Source organism: Macaca thibetana, chromosome 5 (genome assembly GCF_024542745.1).
Source record: "Macaca thibetana thibetana isolate TM-01 chromosome 5, ASM2454274v1, whole genome shotgun sequence".
In the NCBI taxonomy this organism is placed as follows: domain Eukaryota; kingdom Metazoa; phylum Chordata; class Mammalia; order Primates; family Cercopithecidae; genus Macaca; species Macaca thibetana.
In genome coordinates, this window is record NC_065582.1 from 147,565,879 (window position 1) to 147,590,061 (window position 24,183).

At 36.9% G+C, this 24,183-nt stretch overlaps 1 protein-coding gene across 3 annotated transcripts in view; it reads right to left on the reverse strand.

The window, feature by feature from the left end:
• WDR19 (WD repeat domain 19) overlaps positions 1–24,183 on the reverse strand; it is a 94,122-nt gene that overhangs the window by 52,555 nt on the left and 17,384 nt on the right. For 2 of the 3 annotated variants that reach the window (XM_050790331.1, XM_050790333.1), the window contains 9 exons: positions 20,744–20,824; positions 19,171–19,283; positions 18,702–18,875; positions 10,478–10,548; positions 9,129–9,301; positions 8,932–9,046; positions 7,903–8,009; positions 7,039–7,161; positions 2,375–2,524 (listed from right to left, as the gene is read on the reverse strand). In XM_050790331.1, the coding sequence (XP_050646288.1) occupies positions 2,375–2,524; positions 7,039–7,161; positions 7,903–8,009; positions 8,932–9,046; positions 9,129–9,301; positions 10,478–10,548; positions 18,702–18,875; positions 19,171–19,283; positions 20,744–20,824 (1,107 nt within the window). The remainder of the gene's footprint in view (positions 1–2,374; positions 2,525–7,038; positions 7,162–7,902; positions 8,010–8,931; positions 9,047–9,128; positions 9,302–10,477; positions 10,549–18,701; positions 18,876–19,170; positions 19,284–20,743; positions 20,825–24,183) is intronic. The other variant, XM_050790332.1, reaches the window with a different exon arrangement.

The window sequence follows — 24,183 nt, forward strand, 5'->3', positions numbered from 1 at the left end:
ATAAGCTATTTATAAAAATCAGTCCATATAAATCCTGTGAACGCAGGCAGATAGGCTTATATATATCCTGAATAGGGAACTGAAAAATATCTGCCTCCTCCTACTCTCAAAATAAAAATGAAATATAAAATCCCTGCAAATAATAAGTAATATTACAAAGCTGTGCTATTTAATATAGTAGTTGCTATTATAATATCTACATGTAGCCAGATGTACCTATTAAGCACTGAAATATGCCAAGTCCGAATTGAGATATGTTTAAGTGTAAACTACACACTCAGAGAGTTCGCATGAAAAAAAGATTGTAAAATATCTCATTACTTTTTTTATATTCAATTACACATTGAAATGATAATATTGAGATACCATTGCATACCAGTCAGAATGGCGATTATTAAGTCAAGAAACAATAGATGCTGGCAAGGCTGAGGAGAAAGAGGAATGCTTTTACACTGTTAGTGGGAATGTAAATTCGTTCAACCATTGTGGAAGACAGTATGGCGATTCCTCAAGGGTTTAGTTAAATATATTAAAATTAATTTCACCTGTTTGTTTTTTATCTTTTAAAAAATGTAGCTAATATAAAATTTTTAATTATATATGTGGTTCACATTATATTTCCATTGGACAGTGCTACTTACAAGATATTGTACTAATTACTTCATTTCATGCTAACCTTATACTCTAAAAGACAGGTATTATTATTATTCCCATTTTACAGATGAAGAAACTGAAGTACAGGGAAATCTGCCCAAAGTCACACAGCTAGTAGGTTGACGGCCAGTATTGGAACCCAGGCAGTCTGGATCCTGAGTCTCTGCTTCTAATCCATGTTAGTCTATGTTATACTGATGCTCACTTTGTATAGATGAGCACATCAGTGCCACTGGACTAGTGGTTGAACTTTTTTAAAAAAAAGGTAACCATTTGTTGAGTGCTTATTATGTGGCTAACACTGTACTAAAAGCTTACATGCATCATCCTATTAACTTTTCATTTAACAACCCTACAAAGTAGGTACTAGAACTGTCTCCATCTTAGACAGACAGGAAAACTGGAAATCCAATCAAAGTGAGAGCTCCTTGACAGAAATTATCAAGAAAAAGAGAACTGTAAATGGAGAAAGTAAAAATGAATGAAATCACCTTGTTTAAGGCTGACCTTACTCCTTACCCTTTCCTAGCAGCCACACCCTATTTTTGACTTTAACTCCTGACAGACACCTGATTTACCCTCCTACTCTCTTGTCTATTCTGTCTAAGCCACAGTTTCTAACTGTGGTGAACCCACACGGGGGAAATTCAAGGCAGCTCTAATTAGTTCCCTGTTATAGAAAGGAAACCTATACAAGGTGGAATTTCCATATTAAGTAGAGGGAACTCGAGCTTTATCTTCATTTATGTCATTCATCCTTCCTTATTTGCTTTGCAATTGGGGGAGGAGTGCATTGAGTAAGAACTAGCAAATTAGGAATTTGGCATAGATAATCCAGGTACATTTGTGGAAATTCATTATATTTGTCAAATAAAGAAAGAAAAGAAAAGAAAAAGAAGAGAAGGAAAGGAAGGGAAGGGAAAGGGAAAAGAAGGGAAGGGAAAGGAAAGGAAGAAGGGGTGGGCATGGGGAGGAAGTAAGTCTTTGTATCAAGCGAAGTGTAGCAGTGAGGAGCAGGCTATTTACATTGAGGGAACACCACAGTGAGACCTAGGGACCTGGAAACAGTATTAAGGATGGGTCTACAAGCAGCTGTAGTTTATGTGATTTGACCAAGAACATAGTAAACTATTAACAGGATATAAAAAGTAAATGAAAAATCCAATTATAGTAACTAATGTAAAAGCACATCTCCTTTTTTCTAAATCTATTTTCAAAAAAGTTAAAGATGTTTAAAAATATGAGTGGCTGATTTTTAAAATGGGCTCATCCATTTTTATTCATCTAATACAGAAATACCTGTTCCTTGTGCTCAGGATCTTTAAGGAAAGAGGAAAATCAACTGAGGTGTGCAGAAAGGACAGATAAGCTCACTGCCTATCGGGAGAGAAAAGTCATGTACAGGAAGATACACTATAATTATTGTATTGTGCAGTAAGTATACGATAAGGTTGAAAGTGGTATAGGATATAATAACTATTTTTTCCCATTAAAAATCTTTCTGGGATGGCCACTGTGAAAAATTACAGAATAATGGAAAAAGTTGTCTTGATATAGTCATAAGAAATCTATCATAAACATGATATGAAGATGATAGCGAAGAACTACAATCCTTGGCACTAATTAATAGAAAATTTTACATGAGATATGCTTTAAACATACTTTTTTCCCCCTATATTGCATTTCAAAAAATAAACATTTAAAAATGTTCTAGACTTACTGGACAGTAAACAAATCCATCACTTTTTTCATCAATGAAAACTAATCTGGTACCATTTGGGTCGGGAAAAATCTTTTTCACACTGACAGGATGTCGATAATCATTAACGAATTGCCAGTCTTCAATGTAGAAATACTGAACGACACCAGTCTAAAAAAAAAAAATTCAGTCATGAAAATATAAAAGGTAGTCAAGGAAATACTAACTTTCAACATTTAAATTAAACATACATCCTAATTTTAAGAGAAAAATGTCATGTTTTTGATGAAGTGACTAAGAATAATATTTAGTATATGTGAAAGGTACAGACAGACTCAAGAAAATAAATACAATGGGAAAAGCTGGGCGCAGTGGCTCTCGCCTGTAATTCCAGCACTTTGAGAGGGATTTCACCATGTTAGCCAGGATGGTCTCAATCTGCTGACCTCGTGATCTGCCTGCCTCAGCCTCCCAAAGTGCTGGGATTACAGGTGCGAGCCACCGCACCCGGCCCAGCCCACTCTTTAATGGGCGGGCGGATCTGCCTCCCGGGTTCAAGTGATTCTCCTGCCTCAGCCTCCCGAGTAGCTGGGATTACAGGCATGCGCCACCATGCCCAGTTAATTTTTGTATTTTTAATAGAGACGGGGTTTCACCATGTTGGTCAGGCTGGTCTCGAACTCCTGACCTCAAGTGATCCTGGCCTCGAACTCCTGACCTCAAGTGATCTGCCCACCTCGGCCTCCCAAAGTGTTGGGATTACAGCCATGAGCCACAGCACCTGGCCATGTTCACTATCGTCACTGAAGTGATGGTGTGTCATGGGTGTATACATATGTCAAAACCTATCAAATTATACACTTTTAAATTTTAATTTATTTGTTTTTTTGGAGACAGAGTCTTGCTCTGTCACCTAGGCTGTGTGCAGTGGTGCGATCTCAGCTCACTGCAACCTCCACCTCTCAGGCTCAAGTGATTCTCCTGCCTCAGCCTCCCGAGTAGCTGGGACTACAGGCGTACGCCATTAAGCCCAGCTAATTTTTGTATTTTCAGTATAAATGGGATTTTACCATGTCGGCCAAGCTGGCCTCAAACTCCTGAGCTCAGGCAATCAGCCTGTCTTAGCCTCCCAAAGTGCTGGAATTACAGGCATGAGCCACCGTGCCCATCCAAATTGTACACTTTAATAGTGCATTTTTCTTGCATGTCAATGAAACTTCAATAAAGCTGCCAAAAACCATGATATTTTCTGAATTACTCAAGAATGAAACTGGAATAGTTGCTGCTTAATGAACAGACTACTACATTTATTCCAAAAGTACTGTGGCATAGTGGAAAGAGTAGATTTTCCATCAGGAAATTTTAGTTTAAGTTCCAGTTTGCTACAGACTTGCTAGCCTCTCAATCTTCAGTATCTTCCTCCTGAAAATTTCCCTGTGTATTTTATAGATGAGATAAAATAAGTGAGATCAAGGCTCTATAAACTATTAGCGTCATACAAATTTCCTGTTCTGTATTTTTCCATATCACCAAATTACCTGATATATGAGACCTACCTTACTGATGTATATTATCTCAAAGACTTACTAGTTTCGGTCAAACTTAAATTTTAAAAAGTCTCTCATATGGCAACAAGCATGGTTTAAAACATGTTCTTTCAAAAAAATAATTTAGGTCGGGCACCTGTGGCCCATGCCTGTAATTCCTGCACTTTGGGAGGCCAAGGTAGGAGGATCATTTGAGGCTAGGAGTTCAAGACCAGCCTGAGCAACACAGTGAGATCCAGTCTCTACCAAAAAAAAATTAAAAAAAAAAAAAATTAATTAGCAGGTTTCTAAAATAAATAAATAAATAAAAAGAAAATATAAAAAAAATATTTCAGCTGGGCACAGTGGCTCACACCTGTAATCCCAGCACTTTGGGAGGCTGAGGCAGGTGGATCACGAGGTCAGGAGTTCAAGACCAGCCTGGCCAAGATGGTGAAACTTCGTACCTACTAAAAATACAAAAATTAGCTGAGTGTGGTGGTGGGTGCCCATAATCCCAGCTACTAGGGAGGCTGAGGCAGAGTACTGCTTGAACCTAGGAGGTGGAGGTTGGAGTGAGCCAAGATTGCGCCACTGCACTCCAGCCTGGGTTACAGAGTGAGACTCTGTCTCAAAACAAACAAACAAAAAATTTTCGAGGTCCATTTCTTAAAAAAAAAAATAAAAGAAAAAAGAAAAAAATTAAAAACTAAAAATTAGCAGGGCATGGTGGCATGCACCTGTAGTCCCAGTTACTCAGAAGGATGAGGCAGGAGGATTGCTTGAGCCCAGGAGGTCGAGATTGTAGTAAGCTATGATCGTGCTGCTGCACTCCAGCCTGGGTGACAGAGTGAGACCCTGTCTCTAAAAAATAATAATGGTAATGATAATTTCATGTGAAAAAGTGGAAACTTTTAAAATAGTAAATAACTTTTTCTTTGCTGTTGTTGTTTTTTGTTTTTCAGACGGGGTCTTGCTCTGTTACCCAGGCTGGAGTGTAGTGGCACGATCTCAGCTCACTGGCAACCTCCACCCCCGGGGCTCAAGTGATCTTCCCATCTCAGCCTCCTGAGTAGCTGGGAGCACAGGCACACACCACCACGTCTGGCTGTTTTTTTGTATTTTTATTAGAGATGGGGGTCTCGCCATGTTGCTCAGGTTGGTCTCGAACTCCTGAGCTCAAGCGATCCACCCGCCTCGGCCTCCCAAAATGCTGGGATTTTAGGTGGGAGCCACTGCACCCGGCCAATATTTTGCTGAAGTGGAAAATAATGCATTTTCTACCAACCTTACTTAATTCTTTTACAGACTGATCAAAGTAACAGGTATGGCATACTTTGAAAAATCTGTGAAAACTGTTTTACAAATATAAGGTGCTATAACTGTTTTATGTGCATGTGGCTAATGTAATATTTGGAGATATAGAGTACCTATGGTTCAAAGGATGAATAAATTGAAGTCAGATTCTCAATATTCAATTAATCTTAATATTTGCTGAATGCCTACTAAATGCAGGCATTAGAGATTTGAAGTTGAATTGTCTACGTTCATCACCAAATTAAATCCTTAAGGCACCCAGATAGGGAAAATGATGCTTGGAGGGGTTAAACACCAGCTAGCAAGTAATAGAACTGGTGTTTGAGCCCAGATTTGCTAGGCTCCAAAGTCTGAGCTTTTCACTAGGCCATCAAAATTGCTTAAAATCACAAAAGCACTGACATTAACAAATCATGCCACCTACGTGTTCTATACATGTACAGTCATTCACCACATAAGGTTTCGGTCAGCGATGGACTGTGTATATGATGATAGTCCCATAAGATCAGGATGGAGGTGAAAAATTCTTATTGCCTAGTGATATCGTGAATGTTATAATGTCAAAGCATAAGCCATTACTCATAAGTTTGTGGTGATGCTGGTGTAAACAAACCTCGTGTGCTGCCAGTTATATAAAAATATAGCGCATATAATTATGTGTAGCACATAATACTTGATAATGATAATAAATGACTGTTACTGGTTTATATATTTATTATACTATACTTTTTATTGTTATTTTAGAGTGTACTCCTATTTATTTAAAAAAAAGTTAACTATAAAACAGGCTCAACCAGGTCCTTCAGGAGGTATCCTGAAGGCATTGTTATCATAGGAGATGAGAGTTCCATGTATATTATTCCCGCTGAAGACCTTCCAGTGGGACAAGATGCAGAGGTGGGAGACAGTGATACTGATGATCTTGATGCTATGCTGGCCTGCACTAATGTGTGTGTTTGTGTCTTAGTTTTTATAAAAAGTTTAAAAGTTAAAAAAAGTGAAAAATAGAGAAAGGCTTACAGAATAGGATATATTTTTTCAGAAAATATTTTGTGTAACTATACAATGTGTTTGTTAACAAACTAAGTGTTACTACAAAAGAGTCAAGTGTTTAAGTGTTACTAAGCTAAGTGTTATTAGCTTAGTAACACTTTAAGCTAAGTGTTACTACAAAAGAGTCAAAAAGTTTTTAAAAATTTAAAAGCTTATAAAGTAAAAAAGTTATAGTGAGATAAGGTTAATTTATTATTGAAGAAAAAAATTTTAAATAAATTTAGTGTCCCTAAGTACACAATGTTGATAAAATCCATGGTAGTGTACAGTAATGCCGCAGGCCTTCATAGTCACTCACCACTCACTCACTCACTCACTCACCCAGAGGCATTTCCAGTCCTGCAAGCTCCTGTCATGCTAAGTGCCCTATACAGGCATGCTGTTTTAAATATTTTATATCACATGTTTACGGTACCTTTTCTATGTTTAGATACAATTGTGTTACAATTGCCTATAGCGTTCAGTACAGTCACATACTGTACTGGTTTGTAGCCTAGAAGCAATAGGCTCTACCACACAGGCTAGGTGTGTAGTGGGCTGTACCATCTAGGTTCCTGTAAGCACACTCCATGACATCCACACAATGACGAACTTGCCCAACGACATGTTTCTCAGAATGAATCTCCATTGCTAAGAGACACATGAATGTATATAATTAATCACAGATAACTTCAGTAATTGTATTGGATTCAATACAGAAAAAAGGCTGGTAGGAGAAGGAAATGACTGAGATCACAAAGTAAAAATTAGAAATTCCCAATGTTCTCTAATAAAGAAGGTGACACATACATCTGTACCATAGATGAGGAAATCACTAGTTAAGGCATGGCATAAGATACGGCACTTATCATCCACTGCTGGGAAAAGCCGAGTCTCACGTTCTTCTTGAGCATCCAATATTTCACTTTCTATCTAAAATGTAAAGAATAATAATGGCTCACAGATTCATTTGAGTAAACCTGCTATACAACATCTAGGGGTGTCTTTTTCTCAAGTTCAACTAAACATTCAGACTCCCAAGACTACCAGAGGTCAGTTTAGTCAGAAAGCTATCAGACAGGAACCACAGCTTGCCAGCAAGGTAGCACAGACGTCCCTCTTAGTGTGAACAGTCTTTACTGCAGGCTCTGCAGCTATCTAATTGCTAATCTCTTTGTCTTCCATGAAGAGCCATGAAACAGATGTGAGAAATACCCTGACTTAGAAGCCCCCTCTTCACAGGTGCCAACATCTCTTGAACAACTCAGCAGGCATGGTTTCAAAGACCCCCACACACATAATGCCCAAATATGAGTCAGCACCTTCCAGGAAGCCCGAAGGTATGGCATTCCCATCAGGTTTTTATGGTTTTGTGTATAGTTCCTTCTAGTTGCAGTTTACCAACAGGGTAATTATTATTACTATTATTTTTGCTAAAGGCTATGTTGTGAGTAGCACTGTTGATATTTATCAGGTTTTTGGGGAACAGGGTTAGAAAGTCAATAGAACTTCTCATATAGAAGGGGAAGGGTTTTGTTAATCCTTTACTCACACCTGGCTTTCTAGTTAGTCTGTACATCCTTGCTTCCTAACCAATATTCTTGATAATCAGACATTAGGCTGTTCATCATAACTTAACTTAGCATGTCTCCAGGACATCAAAATTATACTTACCAAATGTAACTGGACTTTGCCTTCAAAAAGTGCAGCAGCATAGTCAGAATGAAGGCAAATACTGGCTACTGTTCCCAGATACTCCATATCTTTCAATTTTTTCACAGCTGTAGCAATTTTTAAAAATCAACACATTAAAATATTGGTAAAACTATCTCATACATACTTGCAAATAATTTTAAAAGGTGTGCTTTTGCAAAAATATTCTGAACTTAAAATTTCATTTTAATCTTAAATGATTAAATGATTAAATTGACTCTTAAAGATTAAATTTCATTTTAATCTTAGTTGCCATATAAATTTGCCTTCAGGCATTCCATTATGGTTTACATGAAACAAAGTAATAGAAAATAAAATCACATGCAAAACAATTAAGAATTAAACCTTAAGTGGCAATAAACTTAATGGTGTTTCCTATTTAACCAGTTAATTTTCAGGTTTGTTCTATTCCTGAGGGTTACCTGACCTAGAATTGGGGAAAGGTGATGGGGAGGAAGAAGGAGAAGAAAAAACAAAACAAGGTTTTCCTCACATGCTAGTAGCTATTATTTAAAGCATAAAAGGGGAGACAGAACTAACATTTATTAAGTACCCACTAGGTTTAGGAGTGCTTAAAACAGTCACTGTGCCAAGTGAGATCACGCATTTTATTTTATTTAATCTTCCTCATGATCCATTAAAGTAGAAGTACCTCATTTTCTAGACGAGTAAGGCTCACAAGCGCAAAGTGATTTGTCTATAGTCACTTAACTAACCGAGGCAGAAAGGGAAATTAAATCCAGGGCCTCTCTAATTCTGAAGCTCATACTCTACCCACTATGCTATGCTGCCTTCACTACACAGGTAAAGAATAAAAGCTTTCTAAAAATTATGTGAATTTTTAGAAGACTTACAAAACCATTTAAGCTAAGAATGAGATATATGAACAAAAGAGTGAAAGACTTGGTCCTAAAAGAAACTTCCAGTGCTTACCAAATAAGAACAGAAACTATATGCTAGATAAGAATAAACAACTAGACTTAGACTTGCCATTCTCTCCAAGGACATAAAACCAAGCTCGATTATTCATTCCTACAGCCAGATGATAAAGACCTACTGCCACAAAGTTGGGTTCCACATCAACAGAAACTGTGATTGGTAGCTCCTATATAGAGAAAAATAGTAATAAATCAACTGCTAAACTTATTTTGTTAAGAAATAAGAGAAAAATAACACCATTTTCATACTCCTTCAATAGGGTTGGCTACGGTGACTTCAAGGAGGGAGGTGAGATAGGCAATCCTTGTGCTGCAGGCATCCCCAAGTATAGGAAGCTTGGTCAGGAAAACATGAAGTGAGCCCCTTTGGGTAGAGAGTGCTAGCAACTGGCCATCATCAGTCCAGGACAAGGTACCCAATCCTGAAATAATCGACAAAATAAATGATCATTCAAAAACAATATATAGTTGCAGGCAGCAAACACATATTTTCATTTGAGCTACCAGAGACATAACAATTTTCAAATATCTTCCTTACCAGTTTAAGTAGTTTTTATTTAGAGTAGGAAATGTGCCATGGATTGGCATAAGAATATGAGCATTGGCTCATTCCCTGTGGTTCAAAGGGAAAGTACAGTTATGTGTCACTTAACAACAGGACCATGTTCTGAGAAATCTGTCATTAGGTGACTTTGTTGTTGTGTGAACATCATAGAGTGTACTTACACAAACCTAGATGAAACAGCCTACTACATACCTAGGCTATATTGTAGAGCCTATTGCTCCTAGGCTATAAGCCTGTATGGCATGCTACTGTACTGAACACTGTGCAACTGTAACACAGCAGTATTTGCACATTGAAACATATCTAAACATAGAAAATGTAGAGTAAGCCTGAATAACAAAACAAGACCCTGTCTCAAAAAAAAAAAAAAAAAAAAAAAAAAAAAGAAAAAGAAAAAGTGGTAAATATGGACCATGTATGTGGACCACTGTTGACTGAAACGTCATTATGTGGGTCATGACTATCTATAAGAATTTATACTTTACATTAGAATTAGGATAAAATTCACTATAAATCTCTGGATCAAAGTAGACATATCTTTCTAGTCAAGCAGTATGACAACATAATTACTAAAATAAGGAGACTATTTTAGGGAACTCTAGTAAAGAATATTAAAATTTATTTCTGGCCAGGCACAGTGGCTCACGCCTGTAATCCCAGCACTTTGGGAGGCCAAGGTGGGCAGATCACCCGAGGTCAGGAGTTCAAGACTAGCCTGGCCAACATGGTGAAACCCTGTCTCTACTAAAAATACAAAAATTAGCTGGGTGTGGTGGCGCATGCCTGTAATACCAGCTACTTGGGAGGCTGAGGCAGGAGAATAGCTTGAACTTTGGAGGTAGAGGTTGCAGTGAGCAGAGATCATGCCATTGCATTCCATCCTGGGCTACAAAATGAGACTCCATCTCAAAAAAAAAAAAAAAAAAAAAAAAAAATCCTCCTACAACGAATGCAAATCACACAATAATGAACACAACCTTATTCTCTGTAACTGGAATGATAAAATGTCGATCTGCTTCAGAAAAATCAATACCTTTATTTTCCTCATCCAGGCTGAGTATAGCATACATGTCTTTTAAGTCAACCAAGTCTTGGATTTTAATGCTGAAAAACAAAAATGTATTTAAAAAAAATATATATGATCTTTATATAAAACTGTTTTAGTTCACCAAAAATTATAAACCATGGAATAGGTTACTGGTCTCCAAAATGTGATGTACAGAACGATCTACCCGGTTAAAGAAAGAAAGTATTAGAATTTCTGTACTTCATTACATCTTTAAATTTTGGGGTTTGTTGTTGTTTGTTTACTGTGTGAAGAGATGGGGGGGTGTTGTTTGTTTACTGTGTGAAGAGATGGGGGGGTGGGTTGTACCTGGCTTAGTTTCTGATCTATGGCATCAGGAATAAGGAGGTTAAAATGGTCCTGAAGAAATTTGAGTATGAAAATATTCTCCTGAGTAGTATTAGTTATTGTAAGATGATACAGGTTTCTCTTTACAATGTGTTCCCTTTCTCCCGTGCCCAGAGTTCTTTCATACAAAAGGAAGTGAATTATAGTACAGAAAGAATATTAAATTTGGATCAGAAGGATCAGGTTGAAAGCTCTGAAAAATGCGGGCATAATATTATTTCATAGTGTTGTAATAAGAATAAGTAAGTTGATGTAAATGAAAGTTGTGTAGTACAATGTTGAGACCCAACAGTTGTAACATTTCTTTCCTCCTAATCTCCTTTTCTCCTTTCTCTTCCCTTCCAGTATTTTCCTCTTACATTGTTTCCCTCATTATTTTCATTTAATTGAACTTTTAAGATAATTTTAGATTCACAGGTAGTTGTAAGAGGCAATATAGATAGATAGATTCCATGTCCCCTTTTCTCCCAATAACATCTTGAAATACTATAGTATAATATCACAATCGGGATACTGACATTGATAGAAACTACAAATCTTATTCCGACGCCCCTAGTTTTACTTGTACTCAATGTGTGTGTTTACTTGTACTTGGTGTGTGTGTTTACTTGTACTCAGTGTGTGTGTTTAGTAACTTTCTCACACAAGAGATTCATGAGATCCACCACCACAGTCAGGATACATACAGATAGTTCCATGACCACGAGGATCTCTCATGTTGCCTTTTCATAAACACTCACCTCTTTCCTTCTAACCCCAGCCCCATCCTAACCTCTGGCAATCACTAATCTGTTCTTTGTTTTTATAATTCTATCTTTTCAAGAACATTATATAAATGAAATCATACAGTATGCAACCTGTTGAGACTGGCTTTTTTCCATTCAGCGCAATCCTTTGGAAATTCATTCAAGTTGCTGGGTGTATCAATAGGTTGTTCCTTTTTATTGTTGAGTAGTGTTCTATGACATAGATGAACCATTCACCCACTGAAGGACATCTGGATTGTTTCCAGTTTTTGGTTTTTTATTTTTTTATTTTATTTTTTATTTTTTTATTATACTTTAAGTTCTAGGGTACATGTGCACAACGTGCAGGTTTGTTACATATGTATACATGTGCCATGTTGGTGTGCTGTACCCATTAACTTGTCATTTACATTAGGTATATCTCCTAATGCTATCCCTCCCCCCTACCCCCTCCCCACAATAGGACCCGGTGTGTGATGTTCCCCTTCCTGTGTCCAAGTGATCTCACTGTTCAATTCCCACCTATAAGTGAGAACATGTGGTATTTGGTTTTCTGTTCTTGCGATAAGTTTGCTGAGAATGATGGTTTCCAGCTGCATCCATGTCCCTTACAAAGGACATGAACTCATCCTTTTTTATAGCTGCATAGTATTCCATGGTGTATATGTGTCACATGTTCTTAATCCAGTCTGTCACTGATGGACATTTGCGTTGATTCCAAGTCTTTGCTATTGTGAATAGTGCCGCAATAAACACACGTGTGCATGTGTCTTTATAGCAGCATGACTTATAATCCTTTGGGTATATCTCCAGTAATGGGATGGCTGGGTCAAATGGTATTTCTAGTTCTAGATCCTTGAGGAATTGCCACACTGTTTTCCACAATGGATGAAGTAGTTTACAGTCCCACCAACAGTGTAAAAGTGTTCCTATTTCTCCACATCCTCTCCAGCACCTGTTGTTTCCTGATTTTTTAATGACTGCCATTCTAACTGGGGTGAGATAGTATCTCATTGTGGTTTTGATTTGCATTTCTCTGATGGCAAGTGATGATGAGCATTTTTTCACGTGTCTGTTGCTGCATATACAGGTTTTTATCTGAATGTAGGTGTTCATTTCTCTGGAATAAATGGCCAGATGTGAAACTGCTAGATCATACGGTAATTGCATGTTTAGTTTTTTAAGAAACTGCTAAACTGCTTCCCAGAGTAGCTGTACCATGATGCATTCCCACCAGCAATGTATGAGGAATCCAGTTTCTCTTCATACTTACCCACATTTGGTGTTATCACTATTTTTCATTTTAGCCATTCTAATAGATGGGTAGCAAGAGTTAATTGTGGTTTTAATTTGCATTTCCCTAATGGCTAATTTTCATGTATTTGTTATTATTTGGTGAAATCTATGTCTTTTGCCTATTTTCTAACAGGGTTGTTTGCTTTTTTTACTGTTCGGTTTTTGTTGAATGGCAACTATATAAGTAAGTTTATTATTTTTGTGTTGCATAGATAAATTGATATGTAAATAGATAATTGACATTTAAACAAAAATAGTATCAACATAGTGTTGGGTTGATAACATATACAGATATTAAACATATGACATACTGTTGGGTCTTGAGAGTCCTTTACATATTCTAGATACTAGATACTAGTCCTTTGTTGGATATGTGGTTTACAAATATTTTCTCATTTTGTAGCTTATCTTTTCATCTTATTTGTTTATTTATTTTCAGAGTCAAGGTTTCACCACGTTGGCCAGGCTGGTCTCAAACTCCTGACCTCAGGTGATGTGCCTAGCTTGGCCTCCCAAAGCGCTGGAATTACAGATATGAGGCACCGCATCCGGCCGTCTTTTCATCTTTAACAGAGTATTTCACAAAGCAAAAGTTTAAAATTTTGATGAAATCTACTTTATCAATTTTTCCTTTTATAGATCATAGTTTTGGTTTCAAGTCTAAGAACTCTTTGCCTAACCCTAGATCCAAAAGATATCCTCCTATATTTTACATTTTATATTTAAGTCTATGAGTGAATTTTTTTATTAAGGTGTAAGGTTTGTGTTGAAGCTTTTTTTTTTTTTTTTTTTTCACTTGTGGATGTCTAATTGCTCCAGTACCATTTGTTGAAAAGGGCATCTTGCTTTTATTGAATTATTTTCACCTTTGTCAAAAACCAACTGTGCATATTTGTGTGGGTTTATTTCTGTCTTCTCTATTCTATTCCATTGATTGATGTATCTTTTCCTCTGCCAATGATACATAGTCTTGATGATTGTAGCTACACAAGTTTTTATATTGGGAATAATGATTTCTCCCATTTTATTGTTCTTTTTTAAGATTGCTGTTGGCTATTTTAGGATCTGTATCTATCTCTCTGTCTCTATCTATCTATATTAGAATAAGCATGTCTATGCCTACAAAGAAGCATGCTGGGATTTTGATATAAATTTCATTAAACAATAGATCAACTTGGGGGAACTGACATCTTCACTTTGTTGAGCGTTTCAATCTATGAACACAGTATAACTCTCCATTTATTTGAGTCTAATTTGATCTCTTTCGTCAGCATTTTATAATTTTCAGCACAGACACTGTACAGGTTTTGTTAGAGGTATACTTAAGCAGTTCAATTTCTTTGGAGTGACTGAAAATGGTATTGGTTTTCATCTTTGTTTTCATTGTTAATGTTCATTGTTAGTATATTGAAATGTGATTAATTTTTGTGTGTTGATCTTATATCCTACAATCTTGCTCAACTCATTTATTAGTTTTAGTTCTAGGAGTTGCTTTTATGTAGAAAATTCCAAGATTTTTTATGTAGAAAATCCCAAGATGATCATGACATCTGCAAATAGAGAGAGTTTTCCTTCTTCCTTTCTAATCTGAGTGCTGTGTATTTCTTTTTCTTGCCTATTGCAGTGGCCAGAACTTCTAACGCTAGGTTGAATAAGAGTAATGAGAGCAGATATTCTTGTCTTGTTCCTAATCTTAAGGGACAAGCATTCCGTCTTTCACCATTAAGCATGATATTAAGTGTAGGCTTTTTGTAGTTCTTTTTTTTTTGAGATAGGGTTTCACTCTTTTGCCCAGGCTGGAGTGCAGTGGCATGATCACAGCTCACTGCAGCCTCAACCTCCCAGGCTCAAGTGATCCTCCCACCTCAACCTCCCAAGTTGCTGGGACTACAGGCAACTTGTAGAGATGGGGTCTCGCCATATTGCCCAGTCTGGTCTTGAACTCTTGGGCTCAAGTGACTCTCCTGCCTTGGCCTCCCAAGGTGCTGGGATTACAGGAGTGAGCCACTGTGCCTGGCCTATATTGTTCCTTGTCAAACTGAGGTAATTACCTGCTATTCCTAACTTGCTGAGAGTTTTTATCATGAAGGTGTGCTGGACTTTGTGCAATGCTTTTTTCTGTGTCAATTGATGTGATTATATGGCTTGTCTTTTTTAGCTTCTGATATAGTGATTACATTTTTTTTTGTTTTCTTTTTGAGACAGGGTCTTGCTCTGTTGCTCAGGCTAGAGTGCAGTGATGCAACTGCAGCTCACTGCAACCTCAAACTCCTGGGCTCAGCAATCCTCCCACCTCAGCTTCCTGAGTAGCTAGGAATACAGGCACATACCACCATGCCTCGCTATTTTGTTTTAGAGATGGGGTCTTGCTATATTGCCCAGGCTGGTCTCCAACCCCAGCCTCAGGTGATCCTCCTGGCTCAGCCTCCCAAAGCGCTGGGATTACAGCCATGTACCACTGCACCTGACCTAGATTACACTGATTTTTAAATATTGAACCATTTGATATTTTCAGTATCTGAAATAAATCACACTTGGTCATGAAGTATAATTCCTTTTATACACTGTTACATTGTTTGCTAAATTTTCTTGAGAATTTTCATGCTCAAGTTTATGAGAGATACTGACCCGTATTTTTCTTTTTTAATACACTGTCTTTGTTTGGTCTTGATATAAAGGTAATACTAGCCTTATAAAACAAGTTGAAGAGTTCTCTACTCTTTTATTTTCTGGAAGAGATTTTTAAAAAATTGGTATTAATCCTTTATCAAGTGTTTGGCAGAATTCTTCAATGAAACCATACAGGCCTGGAGATTTATTTTTTGGGAGCATTTAAATCACTAATTCCATTTTATTGTAGTTATAGGGCTAATCCAGATGATCTGTTTCATTTGGGTTGAGTTTTGGTAGTTTATGGTTTTCAAAGAATTGTTCCATTTCTTCTAGGTTGTCAAATTTTGAGTGTAAAATTGCTTGTAGTATTCCTTTATTATTCTCATAATGGCTTTCAGATCTGTAGGGATAATCCTGTTTAATTCTTGATATTGGTGATTTGTTTTGTCTATTCTCTTTTTATTTTTGTCAGGCTTGTTAGAGGCTTATCAATTTTATTTTCTTCAAAGAACCAGCTGCCTGTTTAATTGATTTTTTTTTTTGAAACGGAGTCTCACTCTGTCACCCAGGCTGGAGTGCAATGGTGCGAACTCAGCTCACCGCAACCTCTTTCTCCTGGGTTCAAGTGATTCTCCTGCCTCAGCCTCCCGAGTAGCTGGGATTACAGGCATGCACCACCATACCCGGCTAGTTTTGTATTTTTAGTAGAGACAGGGTTGCTCCATGTTGGTCACGCTGATTTTTTAAATTTTCTCATTTTCCATTTGAACATTTTTTAGCATCCCATTTTAATTTCTCTATTTTGCTTTTGTATATTTCTTTGAATAGTTTTCTCAGAGGTTGCTCTAGATTATAATATACATATTTAAGTTTTCATAGTCTACTTAGAATCAATATTTTACCATTTCAAGTGGAATGTAGAAGTCTTATCACATACAAAACCTTTTACCCTCTCTCCCCTTTATGGTATAGTTGTCTCATATATTGCATTTTCATGCATTAAACCCCTTACTGAGCAATATTATAATTTTTGTTTTAAACCATCACATATACATTAAAAATCTCAAAAGAAAAAAAGTCCATTATATTTACCCGGATATTTACCATTTCTATTGCTCTTCCTTCATTCTTAATGTCCCAAATTTCCTTCTGTTCTCAGTTCTCTTCCATCTGAAGAACTTCCTTCAGCAATTCTTTCAGAGAGCAAGATGGTCTCTTCATTTTCCTTCATCTAAAAATGCTTTTATTTCATTTTCATTTACTGATATACATTTTCACTGGATAAAGAATTTCAGTTGACAACGCTTTTATTTTAGCACTTTAAGAATATTGTGGCATTTCCTTCTAGCCTCAATGCTTTATGGTGAGAAAATCCACTGTCATTCAAAATGTTGCTCTCTGGCTGCTTTCAAGATTTTTTCTTTGTCTTTATTTTTCAACAGTTTGATTATGATGTGAATAGCTCTAGATTTCTTCTGGTTTATCCATTTGGGGACTTGCTGAGCTTCTATAATATGGAGGTTTATGTCTTTTGCCATAAGTTTCCAGCCATTATTTTTGGGATTCCGAAGACACAAATACTAGACCTTTTGTTATTGTTTAACAGGTCTCTGGGACAAATAATTTTGTTTCATTTTTTTCTTCCATGTTCAGATTGGATATTTTCTAATGATCTCTCTTCAAGTTCACTGACTCCTTATTATCTCCATTTGCTATTAAGTCCACCACATTTATTGCATTTTATAGTTCTAAAATTTCCATTTGGTTCTTCTTTATTGGTTCTATTTCTTTTCTGAGACTTTCTAGCTTTCCATTTGTTTCAAGAGTATTAGCCCTTACCTCTTGGAGCATTTCTATATCTGCTATCTGCATCTTCTTGGCATTGGTGTTTTTTTAATGTTATTTCCTGAGCGAGTTAAAATTTTCCTAATTCTTCATATATCAAGTAATTGGGGGTTATATTCTGGACATTGTGAAATTATGAGACTGTGTCTAATCTAAATCCCATGGAGAAGGTTAATATTTTTGTTTCAGTAGGCCATCAACTTCGCTGGGTTCAGGTTACAAGTTTCAAGGAGACTTCTGTGGCTTATGGTTTCAATGTCAGTTCTATTTTCAACGCCTTTGCAGTGGTATTCAGATATGTCCCTCTATGGCCCACTCAGTGGCTAGTATAAGACCTTGGCTATGATCTATGTCTTAGTTCAGTTCACAGGGTCTTTGGTATATGTTTAGGATAAGTCTATACATATGAGCTTAAGGATGAACCCAGGAGTTCATAAATATGTTTACAGGGTTGCTTTCCTGAGTTCCTTCCTCTCTGTGATCAATCTGGTACTTTCTAGTTCCCTAGGGCTCCTAATTTTGGTCCTCTATTAATGCTTGATCTCTGGTTCCTCTGTTCTACCACATAATTCCCACAACTATATGAGCACTTGTGACCAAGGGAGGACAAAGAGAAAAATAGGCAACAGTGGTTTGCCCTATCTTCTTGAAACCACAGCCTCTAATTGGAGAGAGATCATCCTCCATCAGAGTTTTAGGTGCCTGTGGGTCCTTGGTGCCATTGTTCCTGCTGCCACTATCATGAGGAGATTGCTTGGTGGCTGGAGCATTAGAGAACAAAGAACAAAAAAAGAAAAAGAAAACCAGGGGATTTCCCCAACTGCCTTTGAGCATTACAAGTTCTCTTTCCCACAACTTAAGCCAGAACCAGAGAGCTTCCTTAAAGCTCTCTCTGTGCTCTGGTGCCTAGTTGTAGGTTTTAGACTTCCTTGAGTCCTGGCTGTGAGAGAGCAGAGGACAAATGGGAGACTCACTGCTGGTTAGCTGGCACTTCAAATTCCATCTTCTTTTCCAATCTGCCTGCTACTATTTACTTTTCAGAGTCCTTAAATATCTGCTCCATGCATTCTGCTCACATTTTACAGCTATATTCAGTGGGAGACTTGGGGTGGAGTGTGCTTACTCCATGTTACCTAGAACTACGTATTTTATTTTTAAGACTGATTTTCAACTATACTTTGTTTTATATTTTTGCCCTGAATATTAAAATCAGGAGTAAAGTAGTCTTAGATGTCTTAAATTGTAAACATGATTGCCAGATTCATATTAGCTACCAAAGTTTGGCTGATTCACTTGAGTATTTACTATATAAACTTTACTAAAAATATGTGAAAATAACTTACCAGTTATCTCCACATGTAGCAACTTTGTTAAGAGTCTGTGACACTGCAATGCTAGTTAGATTATCTTTATGGTTACGAGCCTGAAATATCTCTTGACCAAGCTCTCCAGTATGAGTAGAAACGACCACAAAATGTCCACGTGAAAAACCAATCATGATGCGGCCATCACCATACCTATAGCAACGAAGGCAAAATATGGTAAACAAGGAGATTAGCTATCAGTGGCAACATGGTAAATTAGCAAGTACCTTAAAATTAAGGAATTATAGAATATAATTTATCAAGGGCCTACTTTGTGTCAGATAATATGCTAAATAGTTCTGCATACTAAATCACAGACCATGAATCAGAAAATGTTATGTATAGAATTGAATGTGACAAACAAAAATTGAATACAATTAGTAAGGAAAAACCTATAGATGTCCTTCTGTAATGAGCTTTTTGTACATACTAGTTATAGCAGACATACCAATTATAGCAGACAATGTTGCCAAAGTCCTGCTGAAATTCAAGATCAGCTGGGTTATCTGGTTCATTCAGATTAAAAAGAAACAAAGCTTTCTTGCCAAGCACCACACTTATCTGCCAGAAAAGATTAGGAGATTGTGAAATGAGTTATTTAGTACTTCATGAAAAGACCAATAAGCAAATCCAAAAGCTGAACCTAATTTGTGAAAATAATAAGCCCAATTTAGATGTGCTACATGTTGTAAGTAGCACAATAATATGACTGACTAAAAAAATGCATTTACTAATATATAGTCTGGTAAGGGTCCTTCGTTTTACACATCTTCAATATACCCTTTGAAATACACTAAAATTCCTTTGTGGAGTGACCATTTAAACTTTCTATATGTTTCATTAGAGTAATGCACAATACAGGATTGTAAGTCTGACAGTTCCACTGCAAATGAATTCATATTCTGATTATAAAGACTCTTCTACTCTAAGAGGCTGTTCTGTTTTTGAGCCATTTGGGATTACAGGTCCATACTCCTGTGGATAATCCAGCTTGGCTTTTATATCATCACTGGTTCCATCACCTGCAGGTCAGTGTTGGCTAAACTCGTGTCTCTCTGCTACTCATGCAAGTAAATTCTTCAGTGCAATTCCCAGTGGAGGATGTAATTATGTTGGAAAAAAAATAGTACATTACTTATTTGGGCTTATTATTGATATATTTCCTTGATTATAAGATGCTCTCAATTGTAAGTCACTATCAATTTAATAATAGAGTTTTAGGAAATAAAGAACTACTACTTCATTAAATATATTCATATTGATTGTGAAACTCATCTGGATTTCAGAATGTTAAGATGTGGCAGGGAAAATGCATCTAAGTATTAACCAAAAGCTACAACTTTGGCCGGACGCAGTTGCTCATGCCTGTAATTCCAGCACTTTGGGAGGCCGAGGCGGGCGGATCACCTGAGGTTAGGGGTTCGAGACCAGCCTGAACAACATGGAGAAACCCCATCTCTACTAAAAATACAACATTAGCTGGGTGTGGTGGCACATCCTTGTAATCCCAGCTATTTGGGAGGCTGAGGCAGGAGAATCGCTTGAACCTAGGAGGCAGAGGTTGCGGTGAGCCAAGATCACACCACTGAACTCCAGCCTGGACAACAAGAGCAAAACTCTGTCTCAAAAAAAAAAAAAAAACCAGAAAAACAAAACAAAAAAACCCCAAACCTACAACTTCAAGAGCTTTGCTAACCACATCTCATAGAGTAAAAATTTTAAAAATAATATACAAATTAATACTTCTGTTCTGCAAGGTACCCCTAATGTTTTTGCTGCCACAAGAATGAAAAGAGCAATACCAATTGTAACAGAAAGCTGTCCTCATTTGCTGTAATGCCAGGTAGTCAGTAGCAATTACAACAACTTTTAGGGACTAAAAGACCTAGCTCTACTTTGGCTTAAAATATAGTCAATGGACGTAATTTATTTATCACTATTTTGTCATCCAAGAAAAGGAAATTATATATTCCACAAAATTACCCAAATGATTTGCACATGGATTTGATTAGAATTCTTACCATGCTTTCAGCAGCAGAGGTTCGGTCATCTGTCTTCATCAAGGAAAACTGCATGTTACTAGGCTCTGATCTCACTTGTGTCTAACGGAGTAAAAACATCATCACTATGAACAAACCCAATATTTAAATTCATTCTGAATATTAATAGAACAGGTAACTTGTTTTCATTCCTGACTAATGTTGGACTAAGAACCTGAAAATCCTACTGTCACAAATATCTAGAAATTCTACATGAAACAGAAAATATATCTTATTAAATAGATAAATAAGCCTGAAAGAAGAAAAGGGAAATTTACAGGGACCATCAGCAAAGATCAAACTAAAAGCAGAGTGTGTGCAGAAATTGATGCTGCAGCTATCCAGAGCAGCTAGTTACGGGAGACAATAACGAAACCCAATTATCTTGGCCTGAGTGTTGAGTCAGACGAAACAAAGTTCATTTCAATAACTTAATTAAAGGATGGGCGCGGTGGCTCATATCTGTAATCCCAGCGCTTTGGGAGGCTGAGGTGGGAGGATAGCTTGAGCCCAGGAGTTTGAGTCTGCAGTGAGCTATGAGCATGCCACTGCACTCCAGAGCAAGACCCTGTCACAAAAAAAAAAAAAAAAGAAAGAAAAAGAAAAAGGAAAAAGGATTTAAAGATCTCCCTTCCTCCCTTCCTATCCTCACTATAGTCTGAGGTTCAAATTTATATGTTGGGTTGTTTGGGAGCTCCCAAGATGAGAAATTAACATAAAATATGGAAGCATCCAGGCTTATATTACCCCTGCAGTTTTGGAAAAAACTAACCCAGAACCTCTACCAAGGTTTTAAAAAATTTCCACACATAAACCTTGCTAAAGATGAGCTCATAATTCAAAATTACAAAACTCGTAAAGAAACAATGCATCAAGAGAAGGAGCTAGCAGATATAAAAATAATAGAATTATCGGAGACATAAATTATAAAATAAATATTTTAAAAATGACTAAAGCTGTAAGAGGACTCATAAATATCAGAAAAGAAGTTTTTAATTTCAGGCAGTTTTTTTTTAAGTACATATATACTTTTGTATTATAGCAGGTGTATCTGAAGGGTAGAGTCCTAGAAATGGTATTGTTAGGTCAAAAAGTAAGTACAGATGTAGTTTTGTTAGCTATTTCCAAATTTTCCTCCAGACAGGACATACTTATTTTATCTACAGTTTCATCAACAGAATATGTTGTCATATTTTACATAATTTTGCCACCCTGATAGGTGAAAACTGGTATTTCAGTGTGGCTTTAATTTGTAGTTATTTAATTATGAGTAAGTTTGAAATTTTTTCATATGTATGAGAGCCATTTTTTATATATTTTTGTGTGAACTGTCTATTCATGTATTTCAAGCGGATTTTTAAAAGAACTACAAAGTACTTTCTAAAAATGAGGAGTCATTAAAATAAAAAAACTCAATGGTATAGACAGATGATTAGACAAATTTGAAGAAAGAATATGTGAACTAATATGAGGAAATCATCCAAAAGGTTGCAGAGTGATAAAAAGATAGAAACTATGAAAAGGAGAGATTAAGAGACATAAGAAGGTCCAACAGCTATCTAACAGATGCTCCCGAAAAACAGAATAGAAAGGGCAAGAAGTAATATTCAAAGAGATAATGACTATGAATTTTCCTGAATTGACAAAAGATAGCAATCTTCAGATTCAGGAAGCAAGACAAATCCTGAGCAGGATAAATAAAAATAAATCCATACAAGTAACACCATAGTGATCTTCAGAACACCAAAGTTAAAACAATTAAGAAAAAACACCAAACAAAGCAACACTTAACAATGCCTATTTTGCTTACTACATGACAGCTTAAGTAGGATGTCTAAGTTTGGAAGCAGACTTCTTAAGGATTAGAAATGAAAAATAGTTATCTTGTATGTAAGTAACAGCTGAATTGTAGTGACTTCCTGGAATGCTATATGGAAAAAATATTCTAAGGCCATATTTTGATTCAGTGGAGGGAAAAAATCCACTGTCTATTGGTGATGTCTGATATGGACACAAGAGAGGGGAGTTGTAGCATTTGTACTATACCTAACATTCTATTTCTAAAGGGCATTGAAAATAGGATGATTAAAACAGACATAGGAATCGACTTTCTTCAGCCCTATTTTCTAAAAATTCCCAATCAAAACCTGTATCTTCAGTTAGTCCAGGCTTGAACAACACATGAACAAGCTGTAGTAAGTTTTTCCTTGCTGTTCTGCTTGTACTGAATGAGTAAATGTTTTGCACTATCTACTAAAGCAAGTTTTAGCAAGGTACATAGTCATCTAGCTGGACTAAAATTGCAGCTTTCCTGGGAGCAGGTAGATTTGGCCACATGACTAGGTTCTAGTCATATGATATGAAGGGAAATAATAAATGCATCTTCCAGATCAAGTCCTTTACAAATTTCTTACATTCTATTTCTTCTCTTTGTCCTTTCCCTGGAGCTGAAATGCAGATGTGATCCTGTTACACTAGCTTCAATCATGCAGATGAGGGTACAATACTCTAGAAAATGGCAGAGCAATAAGATAGAAGGAACCTGAGGCTCTGTACAATTTAGTGAAGCAGAGGTACGTAGGTGACTTGTCTCTCTGTTACATGAGAAAGAAAGAGAGGAAACCCCCTGCCCCGACCCATACTATCATATTCTTACAGCCCTGAAGTTTTAGGTCTCTCTGTCCCAACAGTTTATAGTCTATACCCTGACTGATTCAGATAGCCTTCTATCTTTGAGAGTGTCACAATCAAACTTTCATTGATCTTCTCTATCTCCCAAATGTTGTAGGACAGGTAAGCTGCACCACAAAATGTGACAATTAACAGCAAGGCCATGTGTGTTTTATAATATTAGTAATGTCTTCTTAAGAGTGGGGGCCTATGATCGGCAACCTCTAAGGTGGCCCACAATGATCCCCACTTTCTGGTTTTATGCCTGTGTCATCCCCATCCCTGCCCTACTGAGTGTGGGCTATACCTTGTAATTCACTTCTAAAGAACAAAATATCACAAAAGTGATTCTGTGATTAGGTTATAAAGAGATGTAGCTTCAGTCTTGAATGGCTTCTCTCACTCTCTCGCCAGCTGCTGTGTTGTGAGGCACTCTATGGAGAGATCCATGTGGCAAGGAAGTGAGGGAGGCTCCCAGTGAATAGCTAGAGAGAAACTGAGTCTAACAACCTATAAGGAACTGAACCCTCTCAACACCCACGTGAGTGAGCTTGGAGGCAGATTTTCTCCCTATCAAGCCTTCACATGAAACTGCAGCCCTGTCTAACAACACGATTGCAGCCTTGTAGAGACTTTGAGGCAGAGACACCCAGATAAGCTGCATCTAAATTCCTCATCCACAAAACCATGAAATAGTAACTGTTGTTTTAAGCTTCTATATTTTGAGGTTAATTTGTTATGCAGCAATAGAT